The sequence below is a fragment of the Taurulus bubalis genome, assembly GCF_910589615.1.
Source record: "Taurulus bubalis genome assembly, chromosome: 14".
NCBI classification, from domain to species: Eukaryota; Metazoa; Chordata; class Actinopteri; order Perciformes; family Cottidae; genus Taurulus; species Taurulus bubalis.
Window position 1 is genome coordinate 15,169,297 of NC_136602.1, and position 13,767 is coordinate 15,183,063.

The following is a 13,767-nucleotide window of genomic DNA, read 5'->3' on the forward strand; positions in this document are numbered from 1 at the left end:
GCGGGTCGTTCTATGCAAGTCACCATTATCCCTTTTTTGGATTGTTTGCGCAGACAAATATGTTGTTTTAGAAAACAGATTCTGAACTCGTGTTTAGTCAAGTATTTGATGGCGCAGTAAAGGGTAGTGCATCTGAGTCTGCATCATAAACTCTTAGGTAATTATGGCTGATGAGAATGCTGCAGCCTTTGAAAAAGCTGATTTATGATGTACTGTACTTACATTTTTAAATGTGGCATGTGCAAGTGGGAAGTGTGCAGTCTTCAACAGGGTCACTCTTACTGTGCGTGGACATTAAGAGCTAGAAAGAGAATGAGTCATTTCAAAAGAACAGTTGTCTTGGTGTGACTCCTCTATGGCCATTTATAATTAGCTCAGACAGCATTGAATCTCCTATTTCTCAAAAGCTACACAACCCAATTGCAAGTATATGAAATAATTTACATGAAGAATAATTAATAATTTAGGGCCAGAACTTTGAGAGCTGCCCATGTGAATTAATTACTGTCTTTGATTTATCTCAAGACCTGCAGAATTTATTTTGCTCACGGCTAATTGTTGATCTGTAACTGTTTTTCACACAATAATACAGAAACACTCATCACACAAATAAATGGACCATAAAACTCTAACACAGTCTCAAAATCAATTTGGACTTTCCTCACATGAGAAAGACTGCGATAGAACTTTAAATTTTTAGCAAAAATAAAGGTTTATAAAATGTCACTATTCTTAATTAATTGTATTGCTTCATATGTTTTGAAGTAGACCATATCAAGTGTACTGTAGTCCTGCATTGCTGTTAAATTGCTGTCCTTGTAATTGTATCTCCTCACTTAATTAAAAACCTCGCAACAGGATCACAAAACTTGTCATCCAAGTCATCCCTAAAAATGGAGCTGACATAACTTTGCTTAGTTACAGTAGCAAACTTGTATAAACAATTCCCACCTGGCAAGGTGCCACATAAACAGAATCTATATCTAATATTCGAAAAGGCAGACAAATCGATTCACTCTCTTCAAACTGTGAGTAGTATGCCCAGGTGGAAGGATACCTCCAAAACAGAGTGCTTGGATTAAAGACACGTCACTTCCAGTCTAAAAGGAGCCGTACTTCACCTTAGTCACCATCGCTGAAAGCATCGACATCATCGATGAGCAACGGATCAGGCGCTGCAGGCGAGTTGTTAGAAATGCTGGGCCTCCTTACAAATTGTGATGCTGTTCATCTATCTGCCAAATACAATAATTTCTGCTTTACCAAATACTACTCCCTTTTCCAACTCAACCAACAGCACCTTTAGATATCCGTTTTTTCCCTCCTTTTTTTCTCCTTTTTTTCTGCAGAAGGAAAGCAGGCCAGTCTTATTTGACATTTCTATAGTAACATACTGTATTTACATACTTATTCCCCGGGTGTTTCGCAGCTGCCCACTGCTCCAAATGCTTCAGTTTTATACTGCAGCACAGAGTTTAACGTGATGAGGTTGGTATCAGCATTCAGTATTGTATCTTAATTATTCAACCCAACATTCCCTGTTCTGATTAAACCCTGCAGACGTATACAGCAATATTTGAAGTACAACAAGTCTGTGTATGATGTTATTACTTGTCCTGGTTGCTTAACTTTCAAGATGGGTGGCATGACTTTCATTTATTTTAATCAAACTCAATTATTTCTTAAAACACACATCTCACAATGTGTAGTTTGGTTGGAGAGGGTGGTTCTACATGTCTATTTGAAGATAATTATGGCACTAAAGTATTGTCTGTTTACCACCACAGATATATTGTATCAAACCAAACGAGCATGTGCCGACACCTTCCCACTCTACAGGATGTGCTAATACATCTGCATATTTATTTCAAAATAAACCACTTTTGGTGCCTATGGTAGTGATGCAATATGTCATACGTCAAGTGCAAAGATATGTCTCTTGCATATGTTTTTTTTTAAATATCGGAGGCTGTGGCTGTTAGGTTTTAATAACAGTTTTTAATTTGAATTTGATAAAGAACATTGACCAATAATACTGTTTTGCCTCAAATAAATTGTAGTTCTACTGAACACCTGCTGCTACCAATAAGATCACTTGGTTGGAATGCAAAATGGCATCTGTTGAGCAATTAGCATGAGCTGAAATGTAATGTTTCAGTGCTTGGAACACAAAACTCACAATCATACAATTATTAATCAGTGCAAACAAAAGACAAATTAAAAATAAAGAGTAGAAGACGTTCTATCTTTTATTATTGACGAATTAGGAAAAACAATGATAAAACACATCCTCGAAGTAGTAAGAGACATTTTCTGTTGACACATGAAGCAATAACACCTGTTAACAAGTACGAATATAGGGGAATGTTGAAATGTATAATAAAAACATATTGCATAAGAAGAGAACAAGAACTAATGACAAGTATTATTCTGATTTCACTGTGTCAATGCGATTAGGTCTCTTTACTTTGAACATGAGGACCCGGAAACCAGTGTAAGAGGAAAACCTATTGGAAAAAACATTTCCGAGAGCCATTGATCCTCGTTTTTACATTGTTCATAAGAATGAGCCAAGTGCACTGTTATGCACAACAGGCTCAAACTGCAGCTTTAGGATAAGCGTGGAAGGGATTGTATTTTTTGTGGAAACTGTCTTAAACAACTCTGTGGAAAAAAATATGAATACTATATGGTGAATACAGATAAGCACAAGAGGAAGGCTAACACGTTAAAAAGGTGAAACATCACCGGAATGATATCAGTTAAATAGATTAAATCCCAGTTTATCACAATTTAAAGAAAACATTCTTGGCCAATTCATTTGCTTTGTCCGTCATCTTGTGCTGATGAATAATTTCACCTCTAACACAGAACACTTGCTCATGGCTGTCCCTCTAAATCATGGCCGCAGATCAGAGCAAAATCCTATTGCATCACTGATACAGTAGCTTTGGTGACTGTGTGCTTTGAACTCACATTTTCAAAGTAAACTCTTCGGCCACCATGGGACACTTAGCTAAGAACATAAAAACAGTGTCTAGAGGTAGGAGCTGGGACAGACGGAAGCTCCGCCTCATGGTGAACCGTCAGCTTGATCCTAAGATCCAACGACTTTCCAACTGATCCTGGGATCCAACTAATATACTCCAGGAACTTTAATCCTCTGTACAAGATACGAATAGTGAACCCTGTAAAGAGGAACAACCAATTCACTGTGGACCAAGTAGTCACATTCACAAGGTCTTAAATTGTCATTAACAGATGATACAAAAATCCAACAGATATATTGTGTGCACTCCGTTAATTAGTTTTTGATTATAATTAATTATTTTCATTAAAAATAATTGTATTTTTGTTGTGCCTCAGTCAATGCACACCTGGAAATGTCCAGGCATGGCCAGACCCACATCAGCCTTTTATTATATTGTATATCCCTGTAAAAAACAAAGATTTTGCTGCTAATGTACACTGTTTGTTGTGCATATATATCGTCAGTATACCCGTACTGAAGTAATTGCAATGGGATTTGGGTTTTACACAATTTCCGTCCCCTTAAAGTTAATTTTGGAGCCTTCAATTCTTTCAGTAAAATCACTTGGCTCAAGAAGCCAGCAGTTGCTTTAGAAACTTATAACAGAGGTTAAACTTTTACATTTTGAGTGTGGCCATCCTTTGATATCAGCGTGTACATTTAGGAACACCAAAACTGCAGAGACAAGACAGTAGGTGTCTAAATTCTGTCTCTCAGATGCCCATATGTCCTCCTCCAAAGTAAAGCTATAAGTCAAGAGCAAATATGCTCTGCAGTTCTATAAAGACTCCCCATCTGTCGACTAGAACGCAGTTAAACTTACACGCAAACCAAGATGCGAGAGGAATAATGTATTTTGCCAGCTAAAATGTATATATATATATATATTTTTTTTTTTCACTTAAAAGTTGCACTCAAAAAGTTGCACTGTATTTTGATAAGCAGCTAAGAGTAGGACAATTAGACATAATACAAGCTATTTTGGTGATAGTTAATGGGCTTAAAAATTATCTGAAGTGTTCTTTAATATAATTTGTAAAATAATCCTTTAAATCTTTCTCAAACATTTGTTTATCCAAAGACCCCAACCTTGATAATATAACATCTCACAGTTGATGTTTTTTTTTAAGTATTACTAATACATGTTTTATTATTTTGATTGTAGTGGCAGTATCTCCAGAAATACCAAACATGCCTTTTGAAACATTTCAGCATGAAATTGGATTTTGGGCTGTCTTGCCTGATATTTAATGGCCATTTCCTTCCCGACCATGAAATGTGGGCAGTTATTTGGAGGTCTGGAACCAGTCTATGGGCGGTTACTGTGTTTTTTCGTATTTCCATGATAAGTATGTTGGTGTGACGACAGATTTGCCAAACTATTGTCAGCCCACGTTAACCTGAAGGTCCACAGCCAGTACATTCCCAGTCGAAAAAGAAGACTCAACAAAGTGTAACACTGTGCAGGCCTGCTGCACCCTGAGTGTCAGGATTTGATTGTTGCTATGGTCTGTTGAAAACTGCCATGTGGAAGATTGACATAGTTATCATATTCTATACCAGCTTTGCTGCTGTTTGAAGCTTTGTTAGTCGGGTAGCATTTATTATAGTTGTATTAAAGGAGGTGATTGAAGCTTGTGGCTGGGGCGTTGTGAAGCCTCACCGTGTCTGTGTGCTCAGTGTTTCATTTACATCAGTTTTGTTGCTAATTGTTTTATTTTATTTTATTTCATTTTTTGTATGGCAGTTTGTCATGGACTTGTTTATGCTGTAGCAGAAACAGAGACATTGATAAGGCCTGATGCCTTTTCTGTGCCCGCAGTACACGGTGTATGGGATGAGTGGTCACCGTGGAGCCTGTGCTCATTCACATGTGGCCGAGGTCACCGCACTAGGACTAGGATATGTGCCCCTCCCCAGCATGGAGGCCGGGCCTGTGACGGACCCGAGACCCAGACTAAGCTTTGCAACATAGCCCTATGCCCAGGTATCATCTGTCTGCTCTCTCAATCTAAACAATAACAATAGTAATATAACTGTCCCCGAAGGCATGACGATGGGAGGAATGTAAAAGGTAAATTATCATTTTCAAAAGATCAATTATTGATAATGGTAACAGTTTACCAACCCCTATCTAGTATCCCATAATCATACAGTACTGCAAAGGTGAGTACAAAGCTGAATGGAAGCCAGATTTGTGGTGCATTTTAGGTAAACATGCTTACACAATAATGCGGTTTAGTTGAGAGTCAATACTGTAATACTGACGTCAAAATCACTTACCCGCAATTGCCTGCAGTGAATGTTAAGCAGATTAGAGATGATGAGTTTTTCCACACAGTAAATGTTAGCTTTGCTCTGGTAACACACTCAGTGAAAACCACTCAATCCCAGATGCTTTCTCTCTGCCCAGACATGGAAAATGGAAGGCAGCTAACAAATAGATTCTGCAGTTTGTGCCTTTGGCATTAATAATCTACATCTTTATACGAGGGGATTCTACAAAAACACTTTTTATGTTTTATTCTCCTTTTGCCTTTGGCTATGTATTTTAAATTCTAACCAGACTCGGAAACCAGCAGTACAATTCTCCAAAATACACAAGTAGTCATGTCATTTGTCTGTTATTTGGCTTTCAATTTGTGAGAGAATAGCAATCTGAATATCTCCTCCCATTTCTGTCTGCCCTCTCTTTTTCCCTTCACATGGGACATGCTTGTTGGGTTGTGGTTGGTGCCTCAGTGGACGGACAGTGGCAGGAGTGGAGCTCTTGGAGCGATTGCTCGGTGACCTGTGCCAATGGCACTCAGCAGAGGACCAGGCAGTGCTCAGCGGCCGCCCATGGGGGATCTGAGTGTCGCGGTCACTGGGCAGAAAGCAGAGAGTGCCATAATCCTGACTGCACAGGTAAAATCCTGAGCCTCTTAATTCTGTATCCGCTTTGATGTCTAAATTCAAAAATCATGTTTTGAAATGGGGGGAGTGGGAAGAGAGACAAAAAACTGTCCGTCCCACATTGTTGCCGCCATCATTACAACAACGAGTGCTAAAATAAATAACTATATATATATATATATATATATATATATATATATATATATATATATATATATATGTACACATGCAGCCTGATTTCACTCGTTCTGTACGTACTGAAAACCTCTGCAGCAAGAAACAAAGCTGTGTTGTAAGAATCAAGAATAATGTTTAAGACCATGCTCTATCAATTGGATTTGTAAAATCCAGTTAGATATACTGTATGCCTTTCACATAATTCAGGGTTAGCTGTCCAAACTGTCTGTCAACATCATAGACGTATTAGAGGCTGAAAGATGTCGGCTTAGCGGTCTCCATCAGGCTTTGAATTGTCTGATCATATGAAGGGCCGGAGCACTCTCATAATCTCCTGATGCAATTTTCACTGCAGCAGCTAAAACATTTTTTTTTGTTCTGTAGTTCACTAGTATGTGTGTGGCGAAGAGATTCCTCACAAATTTTTAAAAGTCAGTTGAAATGTTGTGTAACCACGCCAGTCAACCTTATGCTCTCTTTGACCACCAAAATAGCACATGCTTGAGACTCCGTATTTCCAATTTGTGCTCATGATAATGATGATAATGAAGCAGGCGATGCTGTTGTTTGCCTCACAGTGAGAGGAGGCATTATACAATCCATTCATTTATTAATGAGGCCTACATATGTAGCACTTATTTCTTTGTTACTGAGATGAAAGATCCAGCATTACTGAGACAGCACAGTCCAGGCCTTCATTTAACAACGGTGTTCATTGCTAGTGGCATTGCCTTGCTTTGTAGAACACAAAGAAAGAGTTCATTGCAAACCCAAAAGGCTATGTCTTTCAGAAACAGTTCAATATATATTTGAGTAATTTAGTGTGCTGAAAGGCAACAGGCATTCTTTGAAAAGAATGAAACAAAACAGAATAAAGTAAAAAAAACAGACTAATGAATATATTGAAGGCCTGTGCAGGATTTTAATTAATGTTATGCGTTTCAAAATTGAAAGATTTTCTCCGGGAGTGCTGAAACAAGGAGCTCTTTGAAACACATGAGCGTGCATCTGTCTGAGAAATCAGCTGCCCTGATGTGAAGTAGAGGCGTCAGTATCTACTGGGATTTCATTTGATCAATGTCTTGCGGATAGTTTTAGCCAACAGGTCACAATGGTTTCTGTTTTGTTTCACCTCCGGAAGCAATCCTGACAGAGGTTAGTTGTAGGACACAAAATAGCCCTGCACGTGTGAGGGAGGGGGTAAGTGGAGGTTAGAATGAGAGTGGAGTGTGTTTCCTGCTCACAGGGCTTTGTACCTTTCCGTTCAGACAAGGGCATGTGATTTACTACGCTGCTGAAGGGAAGCATCTGTTTTTGTGTCTAATGCACAATTTAACAGTGTTCGTTACAAGGACATAAAACATGCTGCTGGTTTTGGAAACTTCAGCATAAATGCGGCTTAATATTGGCAAAGTGAGGGGAATTATCAGCACTCACCAAGTACCTTCTTTTAGTCATAAAACACACATTCTCATGATTATTCAAAGTACTCTCGTTCATTTTTGGAATATTACCAACAAACTGCATCTGCAAACTGAATGAATGGATAGCGAAATAGGATAGCAAAATAAATAAATGTAATCAAAAATCAATAACATAAAAATAAAAGCTTAAATGGCACACGATAACATTTGCACACGGTGATGTATAATTTTGGTTGATTTTCTGTTGTTTTTTAATGCCTCTGAGAGTATCTGTTTCTAACCGAGGATGCTTCTGTTGTAGCTAACGGACAGTGGAATCTTTGGGGTCCGTGGAGCGGCTGCTCGAAGTCCTGCGACGGCGGATGGCAGAGGCGAGTGCGGGTGTGTCAGGGTGCAGCGGCGACTGGGCAGCAGTGTGATGGCACTGGAGAGGAAGTCAGAAAGTGCAGTGACCAGCGCTGTCCAGGTGAGCCAAAGAATAACATGACTTACATCTGAATGAAAGTGAAGAGATTATTATTTCTGATGAGTGAATTATTATTATTATGTCGTGCCGACACACAAAAGTTGTGATTATATTACAATACTAAATGGCATTCTCATATTCACCAACACTATACAGATTTGATCACCTATATTTCCATACCTCCTTGTGTGTAATATGAAGAAATTGTTGCATCATATTAGACATCCTAAAAAGCTCTTTGCATCCATATAGTTACTCTTGTGCCACTTTGCTTTTAAGCGCCCTATGAGATTTGTCCGGAGGACTATGCAGTATCAATGGTGTGGAGACGGACGCCTTCAGGAGAACTGGCCTTTAATAGATGCCCACCCAATGCCACAGGTAAGGACATGAGCAATAGCTTTATTTACAAATGGTTTAGTGTGCATGCAGAGGTCCATCATTTATTTAGGCTAGTCTTCTTATATTATTATTGCCCGTCTTTCTTCCCCTCAGGAAAAACTAAAAACTCTTTGTGACCCATCCTGTGGGAGTGAAACAAAAAGAGTAGTTTGCTCATTAAAGGCAACAAAGTGATGGAATATATTTGAATATGTATGATGTCAATTCAGCCTTTTGCTTAACTGCAAAAACATGTCATTGATTGACCTAAAGTTGACTCATTTTGGCGTAATGGCTGTTTAAATCACTCCAACAAATGCAACTGTCTCTCTACGATGGTAAAATTACCCAGCAATTTTACACTAATGTTATAGTATCAGTGTTAGACTGCACATCACAATGCTACTGCCTAATTATGCTACATTATGAGGAATGATGGTAGATTCCTGCCACCATATCAAGCTGTCTTTTCAAACAAGCCTTTTACTTTTTAAAGCTGCCTGACTAATCTTCACAGAAACAAATCAGCAAAACATCATGATAATAATATAAACTATATACTGTGGCAACATCTCCGTCTGCAGAGAAGGCACATACCCTTTCATCCAATTTCCACATGCAGTGATGTAACTCATGGCTACATCCGTGTGAATGGAAAACTAAATGTCAACTGTGATTCTGAGAGAGGAAATAGAAAAACACACAGAGGTCTGTTCTCCGACATTAAGCAGAAGCTTTAAAATGAGCACGGAGGGAAGAGCATTAGAGCGGAGGGTGTGAGTTCTCCAATAGGGTGAGACTAACACGCAGTTCTTGAAAAGAAGAGAGAGGGGAGGGAGAAAGGGGGGAAAGAATGCAACCTCTGTCGAAGCATCTTTTTTGTTTTTGTTCCTGTTGAAGGTCAGTTTGCTAACAAACAAGACAGAACAATGAAGCGCTGCTGCGTGCTAAAGTTACCGGTTGATTTGACACGCTGAGCTCTCGTAAAATATTTAATCAATTGAAGGGGTTTTGAGTCGACATTTCTTCCCTGTGAAATAGCTAACTGGCAAAGTAGATGTAGCAGCAAACATGCTGTCATTCACAGATGGCTCACCTGCGGCAAAGTTGCGCAGAGTAAGATTTACTAGCATGACATTAGCTTCCTGGCTTGACATTAGTTTTTATGGCTAATAACTGTTTGGCACCATACGAAGCTATTTCCAGATCGCCAGGAGGGCCTGTTGTTTTTGTTTTTTCTTCCTCTCCGTACAATGTTGTTGGAAATTTAACACCACTGCTGATTAAGAATTTAATTTACACCAAGAAGTGTCTTTAATGTATGTGCCAGATCCAGGTCACTCAGTCAGTCAGGGTGAGACAGTTGGCGCCTTTATAAAGCCAAACTAATTAGTGTTTTTACTGAGCGGGATCACATTAATAAATTAAAGTAATTATAAAATCATTGTTGTGGACCCTTGACATTAATGACTCATTTATCCTACATGTTGTTTTTTTTTTTATAGAATTTGGATTCTGTTACAGAGCTTTCACTGACTGCTGTAATACAGAGATACATGTCATTACTGCAGTCTGTGTGCTGTTGTGTGTCATTATCATACAGTAGGTCAACACGTGTTTATCAGTGATGGTGAACTCTGTGCTACTGCACTACGATCACAACAATTCGCACACAGGTTGCCGCTCCACTTTACCAGAGAACCAGGACCTGTCATGATTGCCCAAAAGAAGGGCAGTGTCATGATAAAAGGCTTTATTTGTAAAGCCAATAATCACAGTTCCAGTGTCAGTGGGTTTCACAAAGCCCACATTCTGAACCTATAATTTAAAACAACACCTCCCATCCTTTGACCTGTCACTAGATCAAGGTCAAACCCACACTATACTCTTAATGAGGAAAATGCGAGTAGGAACCAGAACGCCTCACAGACAGACATCCTCCTTCCAGGAGAGCCAGACATGTGATGGCTACTGAGAGCAGGTAAACAAAGATGAAATGTAAGTTGTGCGACGTGAATGCAGTAAGACAGCTTGGTTGAAGGGTCCAAATATGTCGGGGGGGGGGGGGGGTCATCCGAGTCTATTCAGCCGTAGTCACTGCCGTCATCAAGGTCACCATAGGAACAGCACCCGGTGCAGAGGCGTCAGCACCGCCTCGGTCATCATGGATGACAACTGCCACCAGAGGCGAGAAGGCAGAACAAATCGGGACGAGACACTCAGAGACACACAGAGACACACAGCAGATGATATTTGTTCACTTTGTATCATCGAAACAAAGGTTCATACATTGGGAAACACAAAAGCCCTCGATCAAGGCTAAAGTGAAACAGCAGTTTCTGATTTTCTTTTAATACTGCACAGAATTCTTGATGTGCTTCATCATCTTTCCTCCTTTTTACAGTGATGTACATTATAACATGTAAGTGAATAACATATGCTTTGATATTTGCTAAACATCAAATATGCTGAATACCATTAGTGAAATATAATCTAGTAGATGCATTATTTTCCCTACTTGACACCTGCAGTTACTCGTTACTCTGCAGAAGAGATTTTGCACGTAAACGTTATTGTGCTCTTATTCATGTAGACGTCTAAGGAGAGCCCTGAATCTCAATTATCAATTAAAGTTTGAGTCAGACAACTGAGAGAAGGAGCAATCAAAGCAACAGAACCACGAGCTATCAAACAAACACTCCACAGGTTAACACGGAGGAAAATAATCATGTGCTCAAACACAAGACATTATCCTTTAGAATGAATGAGACAATTGTATGTGTTATATTTAGGGTTCCTTTCCCTAAAACAAAGATGTGTCTTCTACACACTAAGTCTGTAAAAAAACTGTCTCAGAGAGTGCTTTTAGACACATCTTATCTGTAGCTCCTAGGGCAGTAAACACCGTTTGAGCCTCCCATCTTAGGGAGGATTGTTTGGACAGCAACAGGTCACCGCCTCAGTGGAGTGCAGCCTTGCTTTTTAATCAAGCGCATCTCTACCTACCAATATTTCATACTCAACTTGCTCTCCATACATCACTGATGATGCGAGAAGAGATGACAGATTGGTGCAGAATCACAGCAAAAGGAAAATTGCTCTTCATCTGACCTCACTGGCCCGATCCCACTGGCAGTTTGAGAGATCCAGTTCTACATAAGAGAAAACTATATGTATTTACCAAAAGTTAAGTACACATTAATAAAACTGTCATCTATTTCCATTAAAAGTAGGGAAAGCTTTTTCTTTTGGTACTTTTAACCGCCCATTCCCACCTCAGTAATGCATATCACATGAGCTCTTGCTAGTAGGTATTAATTTTCTCTGAAAAACAGTTTTTGTCAACAAACAAAAAAACGAGCTCTGGTCCAAGCATTTCACTTTTAAATGGTTTTGGCCTTGGGCAATTTGTGTCTCCTAGTGCTGCTGAATTCAACATCAAAATACAGTATATAGTGAAATGACTGCAGACTGCAGGTGATCAAGCATCTTTTGAATGCCTTCCCGTAGCTTTGGATTTAATCTCATCTTTGAAATCAATACAGACAAAAGATTCTCATCTGTCATTTCAGGAACTTGACCTCTTATTGCTTTGTGTCTTTTTTGGCAATTCCCACTTAAAGCGCACAGTCTTTCTCACTTCACAATGACCTTTAAGAATGTCAGAGCCAAAACGTAAAATCCTAATTTCTAGGTAGAGCCAGCCTGCATGAAATACACTTTTTCGGAGTGTGAGGACTTAAAAGATCATTGGATAACAATGTGAAGATAGTCTGTTGTGTGTTGCCGTCTTTACCAAGAGGGGTCTGGATTATGAAAGTAAATATAAGCTCCCAGGTGAAGCCAGTTAGGAGAGAGACAGATGCTCAGCGCGGTGTAGAGCTGTAGGCTTCTCCTGCTGCCCTCTCGGCTGTCTCATAGCGCTGCATGGGCGCTCCCAGGATATAGCGATGTTTGCTGCGCACTCATGGCTTCAGTGCATATCACCGGGTAGTAGCTGTGGAAAGGGTGGGCGTCGGAGGTGTGGTTTTGATCTCTCTCTGTCTGTGTGTGTTAGTGTGTGCAAGACACAGAGAGAGAGAAAGAACAAGAGATAGCTAGGCACAGGTGCCAGGGGAAATGTTTTGTTCTGTGGGAGTTTTCCTCAGGATGTCAAGCACCTGTGTTGGAGCGGTGGGGTGATGTGTGAAGTGTACTCCACCGGGTCGACAGCAGGGAAGGTGTGATGTTGGACCCCTATGCAGGATGTGTACGCCGATGTGGGTGGATACTGGGTGGTTCTGCTATTTCAGAATCACTGTTTAAATGCCTGACAGCTATCACAGTTGAGTTGCTGCATGCTTGAATAAGTCACTGTAAGTTGCATTAACACAGCACACAGTGCATTTATTTAAAGCCATGGGGATGTGTCTGCCGCTCATAATTCAAAGCCAGTTCGGTTCAAATACTGCGGCCCTTTCCCTCCAGAAACATCTGCCTCAACCACTGCAAAAGGTAATGGGCAATATCAAATGTTGATTGTGGGTGATAGGCAACAGAAGTAGACAAAAGGGAGGAAGATAAGTCTCTAATGAAAATAATTAATACTTTTGTCTTCCTATCTTTTTTGTATTTTTTTCCTTTTCCTGTATCCAACACCCTCCACTCCACCACTTCCATCTGCCTTTATTTTGCCTCTTCTTTGGTCTTAATCCCATACCCCCTCCTCTCTACGTCTGCATCCCCATCTCCCCTCTCATCACTTCCTCCTTCGCTCCTTCTCCTCTCTAAATGTGTCCCTGTCTTCTTCCTCTGCAGGCACCACTAGTCGACGCTGCTCTTTGGATCACCGTGGTATGGCCTTCTGGGAGCCGCCCAGCTATGCTCGATGCATAACAAATGAATTCAGATACTTGCAGCAATCAGTAGGTGCAAAGTCAGCTCCCTCTCACTGCCTCTGTTTCCAATGCATCATAAATTACCTCCCCAGTGTTTTCCCCATCCCCCTCATTCCCATCACACCGTAGCCAAAGATTAACCACTTTCAAAAGATGAGCAAATTAAAACATGATTTTGCCTTTTTTTTTCTCTGTGTAATAAATGGTCCCCTGCAGTCCACTTCTTTTGAACTATTTGATTTAGAGTTTTTGGCATGTTGTCATCCATGTTTGTCTTGTTGCTTCAGCTTGTTGATCTTTTACACTTTTATGTTGTTCCTCACTTGCTCTGTACGTCATTTTAACTAACATCAACTAGAATACATTTTTGTATTGCACCATCAAGGTACTGGATATCAAAGCATATTGTGGAAATTGAGTGAATGGTGACTGACTTCTTTTCTATAGAATGACTTATTCACAAAAAGATCCTGGTGTAAACCCTTTCATCCTTTTTCATCTCATGAGACATCTGGA

The 13,767-nt window shown here is 39.9% G+C and overlaps 1 protein-coding gene across 1 annotated transcript in view; it reads left to right on the forward strand.

The window, feature by feature from the left end:
- adgrb3 (adhesion G protein-coupled receptor B3) overlaps positions 1 to 13,767 on the forward strand; it is a gene marked incomplete at its 5' end in the record, with an annotated part of 106,751 nt that overhangs the window by 46,623 nt on the left and 46,361 nt on the right. The window contains 5 exons of the mRNA XM_079229592.1: positions 4,854 to 5,018; positions 5,774 to 5,938; positions 7,829 to 7,993; positions 8,273 to 8,374; positions 13,172 to 13,278. Of these exons, the coding sequence (XP_079085718.1) occupies positions 4,854 to 5,018; positions 5,774 to 5,938; positions 7,829 to 7,993; positions 8,273 to 8,374; positions 13,172 to 13,278 (704 nt within the window). The remainder of the gene's footprint in view (positions 1 to 4,853; positions 5,019 to 5,773; positions 5,939 to 7,828; positions 7,994 to 8,272; positions 8,375 to 13,171; positions 13,279 to 13,767) is intronic.